Genomic DNA, 24,115 nt, shown 5'->3' with positions numbered 1-24,115 from the left:
TGTATGAGTTTTTTAATGTGAAAACAGTTTGTTTTACAAACTTTCACCCAAAGTATGTATAAGTTGCTGAATGGAAAAATGAAAATGTTCTTCCAGTTCTCAATAAAAATATGTGTTTCCTAAAAAAAGAGGGGAAACCCCCTCACTTCCTCTTTAATGACCTAGGAAAATAGTTATTAAAAAAGTAAGACACAGAACTGTATACTCACCCTGAACACAATTTAAAAATAATATACATATAAAGGGGGGTAAAAAAAGGAGTAGAAACATGCCAAAAATATCAGATCAACAGATTTTTAGGCTATTTTACATTTTTTCTAGTTTCTTCATTAATATTCATGAGAAAAATAACATTTATGATAAAAGTAGGATACAAACTATACCTATGTATAGAAAAAGACACAAGAAGTATACTAAAATATTGTTGTGTGCTTTTGAGTTGGAATTGACTCATAGCTGAACCTCTAGCAGTTTTTCAGAGGCAATAAAGTACACGGGGGGAGACAGCCCATCCTTCTCCCACAGAGCTGAACTGTCTGCCTTTTGGATCGCAGAACAGCTTCTTACCACTAGGCCACCAGAGCTCCCTCGTGAAAATATTCATGGTATTGTTATCATACTTGGTCAGCAAAAGAGGAAAATCCTCAATGAGATGGATGGACACAGTGACTACAGTTATGGGCTTAAGTGTGTCATCAGAAATGATGAAAATGGCACGAGATAAGACAGACTTCAGATCTGTTGTTCACAGGGTCACTAGGAGTTGTACTTGACTCAATAGCACGTAACAACAACATCTCACTGTATGATGGAATTAGCAATGATTTTCATTTGCAGTCTTATGTTCCTTGTGTTCTAAGTTTCCTGAAAGGCACATGATTAATTTTGTAATCAAAATAACTTAGTAAACATCTTAGGTCCTCACCCCTCATTTTCCATTTAATACTAGGAATAGAGAGAGATTAAATGTGACATGTTGCACGTGATAACACACATCTCCCAGAGACAGGGAATAAAGTGTTCTTTATTTGTTTAGGAAAAATAATAGTTGCTGATCATGCTCTACTTTCCTTTTTTAAAGGCTTATATTTTACGTTGGAGAAGTCCATATTTACCAACATGTCCAGTAAAAGCATTTAGAGAAATAAATTTAATGTTGGTGCAGATAGCTTCTAAAACATAAAAAATACATAGCATAGGAAAAGTTCAATGTATAAAAAATTCATTTATTTTCTTTGGCCTTAAGACAGTGCAATCTATTAATTGGCTTGTGAAAATAGGAAGCCTGTAATCTTAAAGGGAGAAGTAGTAGTGTAATCTGTATGGAGTTGCACAGCTAACCCAAAGGCCATGCCTCTCTGGTGGTTCAAATCTACCAGCAAGTCTATGAGAGAATGGTGGGCAATCTCTTCCCATGAAGAGATTTTTCAGCCTTGAAACCCCAATGGAGGGTTAGCCAATGGGTGAGTTCCAACTCAGTATCAATGAGTTTTTTAAATAATCTTAAAAGTATCTGTATACTCTTATTCCCCCTCTTCCACTCTGATATCCTTAAGAGGGGAAAGTTTCTAAATGATTTTGTATCTTCTAGCACTAAGCATAGTACTTGGCAAACAGCACCACTAGTTGCCATCAAGTCGATTCTGACTCATGTAAGCCCCATAGGCATCAAAGTAGAACTGTGCTCCATAGAGTTTTAAATATTTGTTTTAAAAATAGATCATCAGCTTTTCTTTCACAGTGTCTCTGTGTGGATTTAAACAATCAACCTTTTGGTTAGCTGGCAACTTTTGCAAAACTGCGTAGTATCATTGCTGTTATGTACCCTTGAGTTGGAACTGGCTCATAGCTAGCCTTCCGTTAGCTTTTCGGGAGCAGTAAATCAGAAGAGAAGATACTGTCCATTCTTCTCCTGTGGATCCAAACCATATGCCTTTGGGACGGCAGTATGACTTCTTATCATTAAGCCAGGTAAATCCCCAAATAAATGGAACTCTAATTTCATTCCACCAGACTCACTACTCCACAACTTAGTTAGGTTTAAAAGACAAGGATGTTAGGTGAAAATTGCTGTTACAGGAAAACGGAGGACTATTGCATCAGATGATGAAACCCTACATCATTATGTTGTTTGTTGCTGTTGTTATTATGTGTGGTCAAGTTGACTATGACTCATAGCGACTCTATGAACTGTACCTCTGAACCCTGCCCTATCTTGAGCCGATTTCACTGTCTCTGACAGACTGCCACAGGCACTGTGTTAACTATCACATCCAGGGTCTTCTTCTCCTGCACTGATCCTCCTTCTTTCTGAATATAATGCCATTTTCCAGGGACTGGTCCCTCCTGGCAACATGTGCAGAGTACACGAGATGGAGTTTCACAATCCTTGCCACCAAGGAGAAGCCTAGTTTTGCTCTTTCCAAGACATACCTGTTTGTTCTCTTGGCAGTCCATAGTATGTTCTATGGTCATAAATGTGAATATTCAATCATAAGATAGTTGAATAATGAAGAATTGTTGTGATATGCTGTCAGGTCAACTGTGACTCATTTTTCCCTATCTTGTGCCATCCTCGTCATCTCTGATATACTTGAGCCCACTGTTATAATAACCATGTCAATTCATCATGTTGAGGGTCTTACTCTCTTTTATATACCTTTCCAAGCATGAAGTCCTTCTCCAAGGACTGGCCCTTAACCACATGCCCAAAGTATGTGAAATGAAGCTTCACCATACTTGCCTCCAAGGAGCTGTGTAGCTATTTTCCTGGTGTTAGAGCTGTTGAGTGTTCAAGACAATTAAAAAATATTTCTAGGCGAGCTCTGGTGGCCTAGTGGCAGGAAACAGCACTGCAATCCCAGAGGTGTGCGGCCCAAATCCACCAGATGCTCTGCTGAAGAAGGAGGAACAATCGTCTCCTGTACCAGTCAGATCCGGTTTGACGGTACACACATAAAAAGAATAAATAAATAAATAAATAATAAATATTTCTAGAGTATATATAGTACTAAGATTACTGTAGGAATATGAAAAAAATTCAATCCAGTTGCTACTGTTGTTGTTAAGTAATGTCAAATCCAGTATGACTCATAGTGACCCTATGAAGAGGTGACTGGAATCCTGCCCTTTCCTGTGCCGTCTTCATCATATCTGATACACTTAAGTCCACTGCTGCAGCCACCTTGTCAATCTATCTAATTGAGAGTCTTCCTCACTTTTGCCAACCCTCTACCTTTCCGAACATGATGTCCTTCTCCAAGGACTACCCTCTCCTAGTCCAAAGTATGTGAGGGGAAGGTAAAACATGTAAAATGCGGAGTGCTATTAAAGAAGAAGTAAAAGAGAAAAGAGTACTTCGTTTTGAGTATGGGCTTGGGGTGGGAAGATAAAAATAATTAAGATTTCAAAGATGAGGAGGCATTTGTATTGGGCTTTGAATTGGGTTGATTTCTTACTAACAGAGCTGAGAAAGAAACCATCCATAGGATAAAATGAGTAGTACAGACAAAAGAACAACAATGGAAAAGGACAGAATGTTTGGAGATTGGGTAAAGGGTATTTAAGTCCTTAGGTGGAAGAAAAAGTTAAGTGCTTGAATTCACCCAGAGTTACTTCAGAAAGACAGTCAAAGATCTGTTTCCAAAAGTTCACAGCCAAAAAACTCTATGAGTGTGGTCTACTCTACACACATGGGATTGCAATGAGTTTGAATGACTTGATAGAAACAAGTGGGGTTTTTGTTTTTTTTTTCTTTTTCTTTTTTTTAACAAGTGTGTTTTTATTTGTGTATTTGTTTTTCAAGGTACTCACCATGAGTGAAGGACATAAAGTCTCAAAAGTAGGTTGGGAACAGCTTACTTAAAGTATTGTAGCCCGGTTGAAAAATGTAGTCTCAACTTTATACATAATCGGTTTTAAAAATGGCATGGAAAGGATCTCTTGTGGAAAACAATGTATTATAACTTTCTAAATAAATCAGTATACAATTTTTAAAAAAAAATAAAACCTGCACACACACACACACACACACACAAATGGCATGTATGTGGTCAGAAGGACTGGAGGGCAAACACTGGGTGGGGAGCAGGGCAGACCAATCTAAAAGCTATTTGCTCCACAGAAAGACAACAGGACAGAAGGTAGGCAAATAGCAGTTGCAAGGCAGAGAGGGACATAAAATAGAAAATTTAAAGTAAAAGAAACAAGTAGCTATGGTAGATATTTACTGGAAGTAGAATGATAAGGGCATGGGTGTAGATGTAAGGAAGAAGAGGTGTTAGATGAATTAAATAAATAACAGAAATAATGTGAAAAAAGAGATAAGAGGAGAAGGAAGAGACTGTCACAGGAAGTTAGAGTGGGAAAGAGTTTCTAAGAAGGGACACTCAACAGTGTCAAATACACTACTGCACAGTCATTGTTGTTACCATTAGTGTTGTGTGCTGTTGATTTGGAACCGACTCACAATTGAGTCATAGCTGACCCTCCAGCAGATTTTCACAGGCTGTAAATCATGGAAGGAAATTGTCCATCCTTCTCCTGTAGAGCAGCTGGTGGATTTGAACCTCGTGCCTGTGGGATTTCAGTGCAGCTTCTTACCACTAAGCCAGCAGAACTTCCATGCAGAGGCATTAACGGCTGAATTTGGAAATAGTTATTGGGTTGTTTCCAACCCAGTTTTCAAGGAAAAAAAAATTAAAAGGGTTGAGAGGTAATTAAGTGGTGATAAACCACTGTAAAATACTATTTCCAAAGTGCTCTGTGAATGTAAAGAAGACTGGTAGCTTGAGAGGGAAGTAGTTATTTGAGAAAAGAATGATAAATGCAAGGAGAGCCAAAAGACCATTTTCTTATAAAGAATTCAGTCTATACTATACCTAACACTTTCAAGCTCGAATTTCACATAATATGGACTTTGAAGTGTTCTAGACTACTCATTTTTCAATTATATTTTCAAAACACAAGATTCCATTTCCCCCTAAAGTACACTTAACTATCTTAACCCTTTGATGATTAATAATAATAATAATAATAATAATAATAATAATAAAAATAGCTTCTATATGCCAGATTTTGTGCTGAACATTTAATTTGTATTCAGATTTACTCCCAGCTGCTTTTTGAGGTGAATTTATGATAGGAGAAAATGGAGACTTCTTAGAGAAATAAAATACTTGATTTAAGTTTTTTTCCAAACCAATATGCCCTTACTACCTTTCAACAAGCAAATAAGTATATATCAAATTTTTTGTCACTAGAGATCATCAAATTATTACTTTGAACTGCTGGATTCCTTTACTATTTTTTTCCAGCCCTAAACAACAAATGCTTCTGCCATTGTTTTGCATTTGTTTGAAGTTCTTGTAAATGTGTTATGGAGTATGAAGACTAACTCCACACAAGTCTTTCAATAAAATCATGCCAGCACAAGTTCACACAAGGAAAACTGTACAAGCACACAACACTTTATCCTATGGGCTGTACTCAATTAGAAGGCAGGTGAAGTTCAGGCCCATCTGCTTGGAGAAAGCAGAACAGTTTGTTGTGCAATAAAAAGAGGGTGTGCAACATGCCCCATCGTGACGCTCCTACATTTTAGAAGGCTTCAGGGCTTACTCTAAGTTTTGACTGCCTCTTATCTGATTGTCATATTTGGGCTTAAAAAATCTTTTGAATAATAATTTATCATTGGAACCAAAACTTCCTTCTCATTTTCTTCCAGGTTTGTGGATCGATTTGATTGGAAAAGAAAAAAAAGATCCTGAGATTGCAAGGCAAGCTGCTAATGGACATCTATCAGTTGCAATAATTTATATGTGTGAGTCAGGATTTTGTGGGTACATTGCAACCAAAATAAAATACAGAAATAAAGAATAGAGCTGATGCAACAACCTCATGTCAAATTTTGGCACACATCAAAACAAACTGTTCTTATCGGTGAAGTTTCTCTCCACTAAGTAAAATTTCAAAGCAACTGTTCTAAACCAGTTAGTCTGTTACTTGAAATAAATGAGTCTTCATTGTCACAGGACTCTGACAGACTAAAGTGGATGCCTCAGCACAAACTCAAACAAAAAAAAAAACCAACCAATTCAAGCACAGGCCCCTTTGAGAAGAGAGATTCTGACAGCAGTGGCTTTTTCCACATCTGGTGGACCTTGTGTGGTAATGCACAGCGAGTTAATAAAACTTAATTGTCAATTCTACCTGCTATTATGATCCAAGCTAGGTTTTGAGTAGAGATTACAATTAACCCTAGACTTACTCGAAGGAATGAGCAAAGCAAACAACACATCACTTAACAGATATTCAGAAACACATGATGATGAAATGCAAAGTTATTTCCCCCTGTGTGCTGAGCAGCAGTTCCCTCAGTTCAAGAGAGAAATGTGATTCCATACTTCAATTAATTTGTCAGCTATTTTTAGCTAGTTAGCCTAAGAACAAGCTTTGCTATAGCCACCATGTTGGATAATATATTTTAAAAATATCTAGATACCATTCTGAACATAGTTTAATTTAAATGATCAATATTTAGAGTTTTAGTCCTACATATTCTCCTGAAACAAGATAGCAATGATTAGATTTTGAGTGCATTCATGTCTTCAATTTGACAAGTGCTGTCATAGATCTGTAGATTAAATTTTACATAATTGTAAAATGAAATTGTACGTTAAGTTTTTGCCTCCTGTTAGCTACCTATTACAACAACTTGCATTCACTGTTTATTATATGCTAGGGTGGCATACTCTGTAGGAGCTACACAGCTAACCCAAAGGCATTTTAAATCCACCAGTAGCACCCAAGCAGCTAGATGAGCAATCTCCCTCTGTGATTTACAGTCTTCTGAAAATCTGCTGGAGGTCAGCTATAAGTGGCTTCTGACTCAATAGTAATGAGTCAGAGTGTTGAGTTTATGTATACCACTATTCTTAAGAATCACAACTAAATTGTGTACTTACTCCATTTTACATATAAGGAAATGAAGGCTTAGCAAAAATGAAATAAATTGACCAAGTACACAAAGTTATGTAGCAAATTCAGATTTTGATTCCACTCTTGACTACAACTAATACCTGTGTTTTTCCTAATATGTCAAACTGTCTTTATTCAATAGAGTATAGGACATATATAGAGTATCTGATACAAAGGAGCTCAAGAGATGTTAATTTCATCATCTCCTAGAACTATCAGATAAATAAATTTATATCCTTTATAGAAAGGGGATGAATACGATCAGAGCAGGAACTCTCCAATTAAACAATATTCTAATTCCAAATCATTGTGTGAATCAAATAAGAAGAGGTTCAAAGTAAGGATCTTGTATTGAGTCAATCAAGTGGACATGAAAGTCTTTTTGAAAAGTCACCAAGTCTTTATTCTTTATTTTTATCAGCCTTTCAAACATAATTTCATTCAATAAATCAAGAGAGACACACTCCTTTAATCAACATAAAATCTAAAATTATAGTCTTTGTTCCTTTAATCAACATAAAAATCTAAGAACCACAGCCTTTTTAACATCACTAGGGATCTTAGCATCCATCTAGTTGATTTTTCTATATGTACACTCTGCCAATTTGGTCTCCACTCCCTACATGTCTATTACCATTAGATACATGAGTAACTTCTACAAGGTTACAAAGCTGGCAGAGGCAAAGGGTCTCAACAAATTAAAATATCCCAAGTTCCACCATACAAGTGCTCTCTAGGCACGGCTTGTCAGACTATTTTTAGCAAAACATAAAACCTCTAGTAGTTAAATGAGCATATTCATCTCTTCAGTGGTGTCAGTACGCCATGTTCACTGAGTGGATGGTAAGCTGGGTACTGTACTGGAGTCTTGACCAGTGCTATTTCATTCCATATATATGGCAAACATATAGGGTAATTCTTGCTTATTATTCACTTTACTTAATGAACATGGAGCTCAGACTCAAAAGACTTAAGTAAACCTTCCAAGGTCATAAGACCAGCAAGCAATAGAGCTGGAATTTGAACCTGGGTCTGACTCAAGGCCCACCTTTTAACCACTATGTATGGATCAGTATGTAACGATACTATTAATGCTTGTGCCTCTTCCTTTCCCTCCATTTTTTTTCCTTGTCCACTGGAGCATATATATGTGTGTGTATGTTTATACAGATAGCTATCTGGATATATATCTACAAAGATACACACACACACACACATATATGTACTTGTATATACAGTGTTATCTGTAGATACATCTACAGATAACACTATATATACACACACACAAATACACACTATGTATCTATCTAGACACACTATATATAGATCCTATAACCATATAGATATAGATATCTCTATAAAACATCTCTCACAAAGACAAAGAAGGTAAAAAATAGTAACTCACAACAGCTCCACAAATAAAGTACTACCTGGACTACTTTTACAAAGTCTAGGCCTTTGTTCTGCTCATGCACAGTAAACCTCTTCTTTTCAATGACATTAATCACCTGTTTTGCAACTCAAGAGCCTAAATCAGATCCCACCACCCGCCCCAGGAAAAACACAAAACAAAACAAAAACCGAAAAGCCCCAATACAAGCAGACTTGAGGGACTTGAGGCCACTGGGCAAAGAAGAGCCCAAAGGCAAAGTTTCTACCAAAATTGCAAGGAGGTTAACAGGACATAGTAACACAATCTCAGTACCTGAGACTTAGGAAACATGGAGAGAAAAAGAGGGGGAGAGGCGAGGGGACAATCTAGGGCCAGCCTGAGACTGTAGAGCAAGAAAGAGTGAGGAAGAGATTCCAGTCTTCTCAGTCATTTCAAAGGCAATGCCCACCAGCCACTTATTCACAGTGGGGCATTCATGTGAAATGCCAGGGAAATGGTATGTTAAGAGCCTAAACTGTCCCTCTCCCTAATCTGCCAGCCTCCACACCTCTGTTTCATCCTTTTACATTAGAGAGGGAACTTCAGAAGGATTCTTTCCACCCAATCCACTGTCCCCATGTGCGGGTGACTCTCTCAGCGAAGTGAAGACCCTGCCCCACACAGCGAAGACAAAAAGGGTACCCATTTCCCTTTGGTGCCAGAGGATCGTGGAGAAGGGCACAGAGAAAAAGATGAGACACTGGACGTGGCAGGGGTTCGGAGGGGTGCAATCGAGCAGCTACACTCACCCGGGTGAGACATGGGGATGACCTCATTGCGGGTCCCTGGGAAGTTAAAGATGACGGCTCCTGAAGCCCCTCTCTCGTAAGCCAGATGGATTTTGTCAGCAAAGGTGCAGCCCCCGCCGCGCTGGATAAGGGCCAGCCAGGACACTTGCACAGTACTCCCCCAGTCCCCTGGGACGGTGGGCACGGTGAAATTCGTCTGCGGGTTGCAGGCATTGAGCGCTCCGGGACCGTCGGGCGGAACTAGGACTCCAGCCACAGGCTCAAGCGGCGAGTCTTGGCCATACACGCCCTCCTCGCTCAGCTCCCACACCGTGCGGTTGGCTCCGGTGTGCGGCACCCGCCAGGACACATTTAGGTAAGCGGTCCACACAGCTTCAGCACCCCGGGAGCCGGGGACGTGCAGACTCAGAGACAGCAGGAAGCACCACGCTAGTAGCTGGGAAGAGCCGCAGCCAGTGCGGCAGGAGACCTGGGGCGCAGGCGGCGGTCCCATGGCGCGCGCGCTCTGTGACTCCCTAGGGCCCTGGACGCCCGCCCTCCTTGCGCCTGGCTGGACCTCGGACCCCACCAGGTGCGCTCAGGTGGGGAAGCGCGCCGCGAGCTGAGCTCGGTGGCTGCCGGGCCGCGTGGAGCAGTGCCGAGAGGGGATGGTGCCGCAGCTGCAGCTTTTCACAGCTCCAGCCCTCTTCGCTTCTGCCGCGGCCAAGCTGGGCTCTGGGGCTTTAGCTGGAAGCTCCGCCCAACCGACTGGGGGTAGAGGTGGCTGGGGGAGCGGAAAGGACACTGCAGGATCCGCCTCTTAAAAGGGTAGCCGGATGGGACGGCCTGTGAGTGGGCTCATTGACTGTGTGGCCAGGTGTGTTAGGGAAGGGGTAACACCCTCACTAAAAACAAAACAAAAAAAACCAAAAAAACCCACAACAATAAACAACCAACTAGGATCCTTGACCCTGCGAATGGCCCTGAATACATTTGGCCCTCCTCACATTTGCCTAAAAGGGCCTTTCAGGCTCGAGGTTTAGATTGTGAAAGTACATTGAAAAGCGCTGATCCGAAGGGTTTGAATTGTTGTCAAGAGAATTTGGGTAGGTGGATGGTGCCCACGCAGGCACTTGCTGATTTCTCTAAAGAACATGGAGACTTGGCTAGGCTGTGTGTGTGGGGTGGTGTGGGTGTGGGTGCAGGAACAGCAAGTTGTTAACCCTTCTTTGCTGCCCCCAAGTAACATTTTCCTTTTCTCCTGCTCCAAATAAGTGCCTTCCAGATTTATTTCCTTCCTACCCTCACAGACGCCCCTTCTTAAAATAATCTTTGTCGTCAAAAAAGAATTACAGTAGTCCCCAGTCACAAGGGTCTGATTTACTACTACAACCACTCTGTACCCCAAGCCTGTTAAAAATTCAAGGTACCTACAATAGTTTGTAATTAACAAATTAGGACTACTTTGCAATACACATAAAAACATTGGTTGTATTAAAGATGCTTCAAAGTATCTAGAAGTGGTTCTTTTTAAATGCTTTTTTATGCACGGAAAGGTACACTTTATACTAAGGCTAATGACTAGGGAGGATAGAAGGAGAACTGATGTCTTTGAGCTGTGGTGCTGGAGAAGAGTATTAAGTGTACCATGGACTGCCAAGAAAACAAAGAGATTCATCCTAGAGAGGGTTAAACCAGGCTGCTCCTTGGAGGCAAGAATTCTGAAATACCTTGGACATGTTGTAAGGAGAGACCGGTCCTTGGAGAGGGACATCATGCTTGGGAGGGTGGAGGGACAGCACAGGAGAGGAAGGCCCTCTATGAGGGGGATTGATTCGGTGACTGGGGCAATCTGGATGAGTGTGTCGGAGACAGTGCAGTTGGCACAGGTCAGAGCAGAGTTTAGAGCTGTTGTACATAGGGTAGCTATGAGTCACAAGTGACTCGACGGAACATAACAACAACAACAAGGCTAATATTTGACTAACCACCATTAGATACCAGCTATACCTAACTATTCCAAACAAATTTGACTTAAAGACATACTTTGGAATGGAGCTCTTTTGTAATCTTGGGATTGCTTGTATCTATTTCACACACTCTAAAATTAAGACTCTTTTTCTTGACCTTCCACAAACTAATTTTACCCAAATATATATACCCATATTACTCATAGTCTTTGACTGTATATTATTTCTCCATTTCAAACTAACTCTGCCCCAGCCCAGCAATCGACTGGGATCATTCATTATGGTATATCCTTACATTAAGTATACAACTTTGGCTAATTTGTCAACTACTATATTGAAAGGGCTCAATAAAACTGAATTGATACACCTGGTATCTGACAGCTATGGACAACTTTTGGCCTTGGGAACTCACTTTCCCTGTCCTTCAGTTTCATCATCTGTAAAGTGGCACTTGACAACAACATAAAGAGAGCTCTGATGGTCTAGTGGACAGAAAGTGATGCTATCAAGCCAAAGGTGGGTGATTTTAATCTGGGGCCCTCAGGCCTGGTTTTAATTGTTTTTAGTCATTCATCTAAGTGGTACAGCACTGGTCTGTCCACTTGCTGTACAGAGGTAACTCGTGGTTGCTGTGATGCTAAACACTGTGACACTGATGTGTCAAATGTGGTAACAATTACCCATGGTGGACAGTGTTTGGTGGAGCTCCCTGATTAAAACAAACTTGGAAGCAGAACTGGCATCCACTTCCAATGTAGCTTGCCTCCAGAAACTCTATGAATGTTGAGAAACGATAATTAATAGTTAAACAAGTGTTCAGGTCTTTCACTCATAGGGTTGCTATGAGTCGTCTATGACTTGACGGCACTTAACAACAACAACAACAAAACAAAATGGGCTAATAGTACCTACCTCATAGATTTGACCATGTAATGAAATAAGTCTATACTTGTAAGTCACTTTGAACATTTGGTCAAAATTTTATGTTGCACTACACAGCTATTAAACTCATTGCTATCAAGACACAACCAGCTCATAGCTGACCTTACTGGATTTTCAGAGGCTGTAAATTGTATAGGAGGAGATTGTCTTTCTTTTTCAAAGCTGCAAATAGAGTCTTGATACCAGAAAGGCACAACATTAGGGTTAGCAATGCAACTCCTGGCAAACTGTGCCACTGGAACTCTCTCACACACTTATTAGAATGGTTAAAACTTAAAACACTGACAACAGCAAATGCTGTTATGTGGAGCTATAGTAATTCTCGTTAATTGCTGGTGGGAGTGTAAAGTTTTACAGACACTTTGGAAGACAATAATACCATTTCAAAGTTGAACATATGCTTACCATATAATCCAGCAATGATGCTCTTAAATATTTGCCCAAATTAGCCGGAAAAAAACCTTATGTCCACATAAAAACCCACACACACATAAAAACCCACACACAGTATTTATAGCAAATTTATTACTAGTAGGCATAGTTGCCAAAAAATTTTGAAGCAGCCATGATGCCCTTCAATAGGTGAACGGATAAGAAGAAATGAGTTATGAAGCCATTAAGAGACATAGAGAACCTTAAACGCACACTGCCAAGTGAAAGAAGTCAGTCTGAAAAGGCCATATAGTATGATTCCAATTATATGACATATGGAAAAGGCAAAACTCTAGAGTAAGTGAAAAGATCAGAGGTTCCCATCAGGTCTTAGGGAGAGAGGAGGGATAAATAAGTGGAGTACAGGATACTTTAAGGACAGGGAAAACTATTCTGTCCGATACTGTAATGGTGCATACATGCCATTATGAAATTCTCAAAACTCATATATTATACCGCGCAAAGAACAAGTCCTAATGAAAATATGGACTACAGTTAATAATAATGGGTACAGATTGGCTCATTGATTGCAACAAATATATCACAGAATGGAATGCAGGATTATACTAATAGAATGATGTGCAAGGGCAGGGAGGGGAGAGAAGAAATGCGGGAACCATTTAGAACTGCTTTAAAAATTTGTTGTTATGTACAATTCAGTCAAAATTGACTCATAGCTGACCCTCTATTGGTTTTTCAGAGGCAACAAATTCTAAGGGAAGATAGTGTCCTCTTTCTCCCTGGAACTGCGGGTGGATTTGAACCATGTGGCTTTGGGTTGCCAGTGCAACTCCTGACAACTAGACCACCAGAGTTCCCTTCTAAATAATAATCTGTTGAAAGAAAATGTTTTCAAATATATATGTTTATTATTGTTAAACATATTCAAGGGTCCTCACATTTTACAATAATCTTAAAGGTAATAATCAGAGTAAATGATGTTGAGGGTATTCAATCATAGCCAGTCTTACATTTGTCAAATTCCTCCTCAATCACTCCCCTCCATCCCTGGTCCAATATTCACATTGTCAGTATAATTATTCCCCTTACCACCCTTATGACTTTAGAGAAACCTAGAGGAAAACATTAAATATCAAACAGTACTTGATGTTACACTCTGAGATCAAAGTTACCAAGGGAAAAAGAAATCTGTTAGAACCAGTCATCTCTAGGACAAAATATTTTCCTAATCTATCTATCTATCTATCTATCTATCTATCTATCTATCTATCTATCTATCTATCTATCACAATGTTAGGGAGGTCTATGGGAACTTGGATGTTATTGAGACTTTAAGAACAGGTAGAGAATTCAGTCAGAGAAATGCGACATTAGAATGCAACCAGTAAACTAGCAAACAGTCAGCAGTATAAGGAGCCAAGTCAGAGCAAATGAAGCTACTGAAGTAGGCTGGATCAGAGCAGAAGAGTTTAGAAAACCCTTTTAAAAGTTTAAAGAATTGCGAACTCAATATACACACATGTTCATACTTATGAACACACATAAAACATATTTGGAAAAAATCACAAGTGTTGAATTGATGGTGAATATACGTATGTTCATTGTACCATTTTCACCTTTTTAATATACTTTAATTTTTTTGTAACAATGAGGTTTTTTGTAACATCTGCGTTATGCAGATGACACAACCCTGTTTTCTGAAATTGAGGAGGACCTGAAGCACTTGCAGCAGAAGGTCAAGGACTGCAGCCTTCAATATGGATTGAAGCTCAACATCAAGAAAACAAATTCTCACCACTGAGCTGATTGGAAGCATCATGATAGATGGTGAAGAGATTGAGATTGTTCACAGCTTTAGTTTGCTTGGCTCCACAAACAATACTCTTGGCACCAGCAGTCAGGAAATTAAAAGACGTATTGTGTTGGGAAAGTCTACTGTCAGAGATCTCTCCAAAGTACTGAAGAGCAATGATGTTAGTCAGGAGATCAAGATGCACCTGATACAGGCCATGGTCTTTGCAATCACTTGCTATGCATCAGAGAGCTGGCAATGACTAGGGATGATAGAAGGAGAATTGAGGCCTTTGAGCTGTGTTGTTGGAGAAGAGTATTGAATATACCATGCTAAGAGAACAAATAGGTTCATCCTAGAGAGAGTTAAACCTGGCTGCTCCTTGGAGGAAAGGATTCTGAAACTTTGTCTGACATACTCTGGACAAGTTGTAAGGAGGGACCAGTCCTTGGAGAGGAATGTCATGCTTGGGAGGGTGGAAGGACAGCGCCGGAGAAGAAGACCCTCAATAAAATGGATTGATTCAGTGACTTGGGTAATGAGAGTAGGTGTGTCAGAGACAATAAGATTGGCACAGGATAGAGCAGGGTTTAGTACTGTTGTAGATAGGGTCGCTATGAGTCACAGGCAACTTGATGGCACACAACAACTACAATGAATATAAAATTGTGAACTTTGAATTTAAATAAATGGAGCAAATTAGTGATGATCTGCACTTTAAATATGTTGTTCTGAACACATTGTCAGAAAACATTATATAAAATGTGTAGGAATGATATTGTGAAACAGTGTGAATGGAGGAATACATAAAATATAATTTATATAAATGAAACTCAATGCACACAACTTTTGTATGCAAACCAATATAAACAATTTTTTTCCAAAAAAAAGTTTATATGAGAACAAGACTAGAAGTAGAGAGATTGGTAAGGAGGCTAATAGCCCACATGTTTGCTTTAAAGCCTAGCTCAATAATAGAGATGAACACATTAAACTGTTAGAACTTGATGTGAACCATTAAAATCATCCTATGAACTCTCCTTGCTCTGAGTCCATCCTCACCAAGCAACCTTCTTATTATCATTTAGCTCTCTATGTAAATATGCCTACAGGGAGATAGTGCACTGATCAGCAAACACTAGTATCTGGTCCACTTGGAAGTTACACTTCTCATTATAAATTAATCAATTGACATTCTGGTTTATATATTGGTCTCTTGTGAATTTGGTTAAGTGTGAGTCAGTTCCCGAGAGCCCAGTCTCTGGTTGTACTTCCAATCACATTTCAAAGCTCACAAAACTAAGAGCCAGACTATAGATCATGACTGCATCAAAATTCCTTCCACGCTATGGAGACTTGTCTAAGTAACCCTCTGTGCATCATTTTCAAGCTGCTACTCAGAGTTAGGTATGTTGATCAAGAGCATCTGCTCCATTAGGGATCAGAGAGCTTATTAGAAATTCAGAATCTTGGGTCCCACTCCAGACCTATTGAATCAGAACCTGCACTTTAACAAGATCCCTGGGGTGTATGCACACAAATGTTTGAGAAGCACTAGGTAGACTAGAATATTCCTGAACAAGTAGCCAGCACCCAAATTCTATTCCAATGCTCTCAATGTCAAGAGTTCACTACCCAGCAAAGCATTACATCTTCAGTAGGACTAGACTACTGCACACTTTTCAGGTTGAAAAGTTCATGTTTTACATACTACAGTCCTTTCTCTTCCCCTTATACCCTCTTGTAACCCCAGATCCCCAGAGTTTAATTTTACTCAGTGGCTGTATCACCACCATGCCAGAGTCTTTGCTCTGAGCAGACCTCAACTTATTCCTGAGCCTTGAAATGAACGGGAGACTGGAATTCAATTACTGAACAATGGATCTCATGCCACTCACCACCTGCCTGTTATTAAAGCCTCGCATGTTGCTATGATGCTGAATGAAGATCTGGTGGCCTGGCAGTAAGAAGTTCCACTGCATTCCCAAAGGCATGAGGTTTGAATCCCCCATCTGGTCCATTGGTGATGGATGGACAATCTTCTCTCATGATTTACTGGCTTTGAAAACAAGCTAGAGTCTTAGCTATGAGTTAGTTCCTACTTGATGGCACACAACAACAACAACAGCATGATGCTTCCAACAAGAAGGAAGGGACTGACTTTATGATCACACAGGCTTTGAGACTAGGAAAGGCTTCCTAAATTATCTAGTGAAAACCCTGTTCAACTCAACGGTCCTCCTATAGGCAACTCATTATGGAAATAGTTCTGGACTGGATATTGTTTCATTCCACTCTGTATGGGGTCTCCATGAGTCTGTGGGCAAGGGCAGTATTGAAGGCAGTTAACAACAACAATAAATATCTCTCAGGCTCTTACCTTCCCTGGGGAACAGCTACATTTACTATATGTTTTACATTCATTGACTATTCACAGCTATCTAGTGTTATCCTCATTTTAGAAAAGAGGACATTGGCTCAGAGAGGGTTACGAAATTGTCCAAGGTTATATAGTTAGGAAGAATCAGGATTCTGACATCTATCTAACTCTCAGCATTAATGACAAATGACTCAGTATCTTCTTTCTGGAGAGTGGCATTTGCATTTTAACATTTCACACAAAGAACATCCAAGTGAAGTATTTCCTGTATGGGCTTTGGGCGTTGTGACCTGTAAAGGAAATGTATTTGGCTAGAAGCCTTTTTTAATTCCTCAAATCCTACCACAAAAGTTATAGAAGTTGTCGTATGCCAGAGTTGATTTCTAGCCCATAGCAACCCCATTAACCCCATGTGACCATGTGACAGAATAGAACTTTCTAAAAAAAAAAAAAAAGAACAGAACTTTCTCATAGGGTGTACTCATGTGTGTGTGTGTGTGTGTGTGTGTGTGTGTGTATGTGATTCGCGTGAAAGTTTGCAAAACATGTTGGTTTTTCCAATCATTCATGCACATTTTTTTCCCATAACATTAATTATAATACCCATAATGTCTGATTAGATATTTACACTACATTGCCTTTTCCTTCAACTATATTAATAAACATTTATTATCTATGTTTTAATTTTCTACCCCCCACTCCCTTTCTTCTCCCTGGAAACCATACAAAAATGCCTTTCTTTAGTTTTTCTTGACAGTGGTTTTATACAATATTGGTGGTTTTTTTGTGACTGACTTATTTCTTAGCATCAGAAATAATTATTTCACTAATGTCCTTTTGATTAATCTATGTTATATGGCATTTCAAGAATTTTTTTCTTCAGTGTTGCATAGTTTTCCATTGTGTGAATGTACTGTAGTTTTTCTAACCATTTGTTCATTGATGGACACTTGGTTTATTTCCATCTCTTTGCTATTTTGAATAATGCTGTAATAAACATTCATATACCCATTCAGTAGCAGCTCTTATTTTTTTAGGATATATACCTAGTAGTGGAATCAATAAACTATTCCAAAGTCACTCATAGCAGTATTTTTGCTGGGGTGAGATTATATCATATTGTTTTGATTTATAAAAGTAGACTATCAAGTATAACCCAAAATACACAACCAGAAGAGGACAAACTAGATGAATGGGACCTTCGGGAAATTAAATCCTATTTGCATAAAAAATTTACCCAAAGAGTAAAAAGAGAACCCACAGACTGAGGAAATGTTTGTCAATGGCATATCTGACAAAGGAGTCATACCTAAAATTTATAGAAAAATCCAACACCTAAACAAGAAAAAGACTAAAATGCTGGTGGTTTGAACACACCAGCCTGTCTGTGAGACAAATACGTAGCAATTAACTAATTGGAAAATAGGTGGTTTAAAAATTATCTATCTATCTATCTATCTCATATCATATATATATGATTTAAGAGAGGGAAAAATTTCTTATGCACCCCCCCAAAGGGACATAATTTTAGAGAGGGGCAATACAAACCACTGTTGAGTGAGTAGACGGGATTTGCTAGGCGATCCTGTGTGATTTATAGCCTCTGAAAACCCTCTGGAGGGTCAGCTATGCATTAGTTCTGACTCAACAGCAATGAGAAAAATAGAATCTTGACGAGAAAGAGCCCCTTGTAGTGCAATTGTTAAACACTCAGCATCAACTGAAAGGTCAGAGATGTGAGTTCCTCAGTAACCCAGAGAGAGAAAAGACATGGTCATCAAGACCACCTTCAGAAGTAGAGATAGGAGGGAAACATTTATGGAGTAGCCTACTGTGTACCAGACAATTCACCTCGATTACATCATCTGAGTCTCAAAACAGTCCCATGAAGTAATAGCATCCTATCAAAAGTTTAATTTCTCAGACGAGGAAAATAAGGTGCAGAAAATTGAAGTAGCTTGCCAAAGGTCACACAGTTGATAATTGGTAGACTAGCAATTCACACTGGGGTATGTATTCCAAATTCCATGCCATTTTTACTCATCTGTGCAACTTCTTCAAATGCAGAAAACTCAAAACCAAACCTACAGTTAGAGAGTGAGGGTTTCTGAGGCTGAAGACTTCAAATCTTTACAGGAGACTGCCCTTTTCCGTTTTCTGCCTGAGCTGCTGGTTGAGTCAAACCACTAGGCCTTCAAGTTAGCAGTCCAACAAGTAATAGACTATGCAGTCATGGAGAGAGTATCATCATAAAGTGAAAAGTATGGGTGTTTCCTGGGCATCTCCAGTAACAAATTTAGCATACTGAACACTCCCTCATAATAATGTTCTGCTGTCCAGCTGAGCAGTCAAAGAAATCCAAAATAACAGCTTCTAGGCAAGTACACCATAAGGAAATGTGTTTACAAGTGTGAACACCTTTGATGTACATGCTCATTCATGAGTGTGTGTGTTTGCGTGCAGAGAAATGCCTGCACTTGTGCCAGAGATGGAAAGGACATATGTTATTTTATCTTTTGAAAAAATGGTTTTTATTTACTTATTTATACAGATACACCCCTCTTTCCCTCTATCTTCATACCATAATGCATATCCTATTCCAGATTGTTAGCTTCATTACTTTTAATGTCTGATTATCTATTCTTTTCAGATTGATCTCCCTTTCACCTATACCAAGGCAGAAATATAGATCCATTCTTTTCTTACTCTTCCTGCCATATAAGTAATGTTGATAATTGTCTTTGAGTTGAGCACGACTCATAGCAACTCTATGAACAAAAGGCCTGAAGCCCCTCTACAACTATAGACATTTATCAAAGTTCATAGAGTTTTCGGAGGCACATTGTTTAGGAAGTGGATGCCACTCCTGTTTCCAAACTTGTCATAGTATGTTATTGTTGTTATGTACCATTGAATAGCCTGTGATGTATAGTGACTCTATGTACAGCAGCTTTGAAGCCTGCCTTGTCTTGAGCCTGTCTCACTAATTCTGACACACCAACCCCCATCACCACAGTTACTGTATCAATCCATCTCATCCGGGGTCTCCCTCTCCTGCGCTGTCCATCCACCCTTCCGAGCATGAGGTCCTTCTCCAAGGACCGATCTCTCTTGGCCACATGCTCAAAGTATGTGAGGGGGAGGTTCAAAATCCTAGCCTCCATGGAGAAACTTAGTTTTACTCTCTCCAAGACAGACTGATTTGTTTTCTTGACAGTATGTTCAAGACTCTTCTCCAGCACCACAACTCTAAGGCATCTCTTCTTCTTCTGTCATCCTTAGTCATTGTCCAACTCTCTGAAACATAACAAGTAATTGAGAAGACCATGGCCTGGATTAGGTGAACCTTTGTATCTAGACTGTGTGTTGGTACAATGACTCTGTATACTCCTTCCATCTGCGTGGTTTTTTTTTAAACAGTCATTCAATGTTTACTTGGTACATCTCCCTCTGGTTTCTTCTAATTTGCAACAAAGCAAGCAAACAAACTAGAATGAGAATCAAATTTCAAAGGCTGAATTTACCTCTTATAATGTAACCTCCTCCAAGTTCTCTCTCTCCATCTACATTCCTTTACTTTTCTTCCATCTGCTTTTAATGCTTCTGGAATCATTCAGTATTCTGCCCATAGTATCCCTAAGCACTGAAACTCATGGCTTGAATTTATTCTTTAGTTCTTTCAGCTTAAGAAATGCTGAGCAAATTATTCACCATCGCAAGAACATGGAAACAGCCCAAATGTCCAACCACAAATGAATGGATCGAGAAATTATGGTACATTCACACAACAAATACTATGCAGCACGCAGGAGCAATAACTTTGTAAAATTATTACTTAATTGGGAGGGACTGGAGAGCATTATGCTGAGTGAACTAACTCAGTCTCACAAGGATAAATATTGTATAAGACCGTTATTGTAGAATGAGTATAAGGATCCAGGAGGGGTGGGAGAGGGTGGAAGCAGAGGGATGTGGACATACAGGGGGAGGAGGGGCTTAGTCATTGGGTTCTGCAATTTGATGGGTGGGAGGGGTGAGGGAAATGGAAAGAATTTTGTAAATAAGCTAGTGACTCCCCCAAAAAATGCTGAGCGAGTTTGGCCCTTTTGATTTTCTGACTCCAGCTCCTTGCATATTTCATTATATTTGCCTTGTCTTCCCAAGCAGCCCTTTGAATTCTTTTATTCAGCTCCTTAACTTCTTGGTTTTGTCCCTTTGTTTTGGCTTCTCAGTGCTCTGGTGCAATATTCAGAGTCTCTGTTCACATCCATTTTGGCCTTTTCTTCTTCTTCCTTCTTAGTAATGACTTTTTGAATTCTTCATGGATGATATCCTTGATATCTTCCCATAGCTTATCTGGTCTTCATTCATTAGGGTTTAAGGCCTCAAACACACACACACACACATTTGTTAAATACCGTCAAACCATAGACGACTCATGGTGACCCTATGAACGAAAGACCTGAACACTTGTATGACTTTCGTCATTTCTCTACATTCATGCACACACACGTATACATATATTGTTGTTGCCATCAAGTCAAGCATGACTTATAGCAACCCTATGAACAAAAGACCTGAAGCCTTTTTATAACTATCATTGCTTCTCAAAGTTCACAGAGATTCCAGAGGCATGCTATTTAGGAAGTGGAGGCCACTCATATATAATCATATCATATCATATCATATCATATGCTCTTGTGGATTGTTTGTCCTTTTTTGTGACTGTGTTATTTAACTCATCATAATGACCACTAGATTCATCCATATTGTATAGTGTTTCATAAGTTCATTCTGTTTCAGTGGTGATTCTCCACTGTGTGGATATACCACAGTTTTTCTATCCATTCATTTGTTGATGGACATTTAAATTGCTTCTATTTCTTTGCTCTTTTGAGCAAATACTGCCATGAACATGAGTGTACATAAATCTGTTGTATCTGTTTTATTTAGGGTATATTCCTAGTAGTGTGATAGCTGGGTCAAATGGTATGTCTATTTTCAGTCTTTTGAGGTAGCACCAGACTACCTTCTATAGTGATTGTACCATTATACACTCCCACCAACATTGCATGAGAGTGGAAAGGATATTTTATGCCCAATGATGACAACTAGTACAGAGAGGAGTTCTATTATCAGAGAACATTGCTGAGAACTCAGCTACAGCTCCCAGTGGGTGACTACTTGGGATCAGAGTAGCAATCTTGAGGTTAGGGAGATGACTAAGAAGATCACATATTATTGAAGAACACAAGGCATGGGGGCAGAAAGCTTGGCAGAGGAGGTTCTAGAAGGAACTATGGAGATAAGTAGTTTTCATTCTGCACTGGAGGAGGAGCCCTGGTTGTGCTGTGGTTAAAGTGCTCTGTTGCCAACCCAGAGGCTGGTGATTTGAGTCCATCAATCTCCCCATATCGGAAAGATGTGGCGGTCTGCTTCCAGAAAGATTTGCAGCCTTGGAATCTCTATGTGGCAATTCTATTCTACCCTATAGCGTTGCTACAAGTAGGAGTTGACTTGGTAACAATGTGCTTGTTTGGTAGTATCAGAACAAGTTAGTTGGCAAACTCATCTGATCTCATACATTTCCCTACTCTGGATTCTAGCAACATAAAGAGTCCAAAAGAATTAAACCCATGATCACAAGAGGAGATAGAGGATAGATTGATTGATAGGAAAAGAAAAACAATTATGTCTTTAAAAAGGGAGAAAGCACTGTTTGTAATGAAGGTGCCTCAAAAATATGACCACATAGAATGCCTTCCCTGATATTAGTATCTGGTATTTGAACTCACAGACTCCTAAACTCAAGGGATACTGGCCACAGCATAAGAAACTGGCAGCAGCTTGAGGCATTTGGAATCACAGAAGCCCAGAAAGCTTGAGAAAGCCATCACATCAAGGGCTGGATAGGGGGAGATAGGTGTTGAATGGAGTAGGTGGGAGTAGAAGGGAAGGCAGGTGGAGCAGGGTAAGGGGTGGGTCAAGAAATACGTTTCTAGGGCGGGGACAACAAAGAATCTATTGGTTATTTCTACAATTAGGGAATATCTTTCATCTTCTCTTTTCTGTAAAATGCTCGTCTGTCAGATAATGTTCTTAATCTGAGAATTCAAATTAAGACATACTAGGAAGAAGGATTGGCCATCCACTTCTGAAATAGCTGGCCTTTGAAAACCCTATGTACAATACGGCAACTGAGTCCTCAGGTATGGAAAACACAAAGGAGTAAGCAGGCTCTAGTGATTGGAACATGGAATGTGAGAACCATGAATATAGGAAATTTAGGTATTGTTAAGAAAGAAATGGAATGTATATATATTGAAATAGTGGGTACTGGTGAAATGAGATGGACTTTCATGGGACATTTTGAGTCAGACGATCATACAACGCTGGAGATGAAAAGGCGAGGAAAAATGGGGTTGTTTTCATCGTTCATCTTGAAATACAATAGTATGAGTGATAGGATAAAATCCATACGCACACAAGGAAGTCTAGGGAATACCACCATCATTCAAATATATGCACCAACAACCATAGCCAAAGAGGTGGAAATAATAGAAGATTTCTCCCAACTTCTGCAGTCAGAGATTGATCAAACATGCAATCAAGATGCATTAATAATAAAGGGTGACTGGAATGCGAAAGTTGGGAAGAGAGAAGAAGGATCAGTAGTTGGAAAACATGGACTTGGAGACAGAAATGAAGCTGGAGATAGAATGACAGAATTATGTATGTTAAATGATTTATTCATGGCAAAGACTTTTTATAAGAAATATAAATACAGACTATACACATGGATTTCACCTGAGGGCATGCATAGGAATAAAATAGATTACATCTGCGGAAAGAACATCTGGAGAAGATCAATATCAGCGGTGTAAACTAGGCCAGGTGCTGATTTGGGAACAGACCACCAACTACTTATATGCAAGTTCAAGCTGAAGCTAAGGAAAATAAAATCAAATTCACGGAAACCCAAATTTTACCTTGAGTGTATCCCACCTGAATTTCAAAACCATTTCGGGAACAAGTTTGAGAGCTTGAACACTAATGAGCAAAGACCCAATGAGTTGTGGGAGGCTGTTAAGAATATCATCCAGGAAAAATGCAAAAGGAGAAAAATTCAAAGACAGAGGAGGATGTAAAGACCAAGATGGATGTCAGAAGAAACTGAATATTGCACTGGAGCGCTGAGAAGCCAAAGCAAGGGGAAGAAATCAAGAGATGAAAGAGCTGAACAGAAGATTCCAGATGGGAAGACAAAGTATAATAATGAAATGCGCAAAGAGCTGGAGTTAGAAAAATCAAAGGGTATGCACACCCATGTTTATTGCAGCTTTGTTCACAATAACAAGGAGTTGGGAACAACCTACGTGCCCATAAACAAACAAATGGATAGAGAAGCTGTGGTATATTCGCACAATGGAATACTATGCTGCATTGAAAAACAAAGAATTCATGCAATATTACTCAAAATGGTTGACTCTGGAGAACATT

General features: G+C 39.4%; 1 protein-coding gene across 2 annotated transcripts in view; it reads right to left on the bottom strand.

The window, feature by feature from the left end:
• RNF128 (ring finger protein 128, E3 ubiquitin protein ligase) overlaps positions 1-24,115 on the bottom strand; it is a 232,474-nt gene that overhangs the window by 94,935 nt on the left and 113,424 nt on the right. The window contains exon 1 of one of the 2 annotated variants that reach the window (XM_006889894.1): positions 9,160-9,656. The exons of the other annotated variant lie outside the window; for it this stretch is intronic. Coding sequence (XP_006889956.1) covers positions 9,160-9,652 — 493 coding nt within the window. The 5' untranslated portion in view covers positions 9,653-9,656. Of the gene's footprint in view, positions 1-9,159; positions 9,657-24,115 lie in introns of those variants that run through there. 2 annotated transcript variants of the gene reach the window in all.

The sequence above is a fragment of the Elephantulus edwardii genome, unplaced genomic scaffold (assembly GCF_000299155.1).
Source record: "Elephantulus edwardii isolate Elephantulus edwardi_28Jun2011 unplaced genomic scaffold, EleEdw1.0 scaffold00083, whole genome shotgun sequence".
Taxonomy (NCBI): domain Eukaryota; kingdom Metazoa; phylum Chordata; class Mammalia; order Macroscelidea; family Macroscelididae; genus Elephantulus; species Elephantulus edwardii.
The sequence above is the reverse complement of the archived record's forward strand: the minus strand, read 5'-3'. Positions and strand labels throughout refer to the sequence as shown.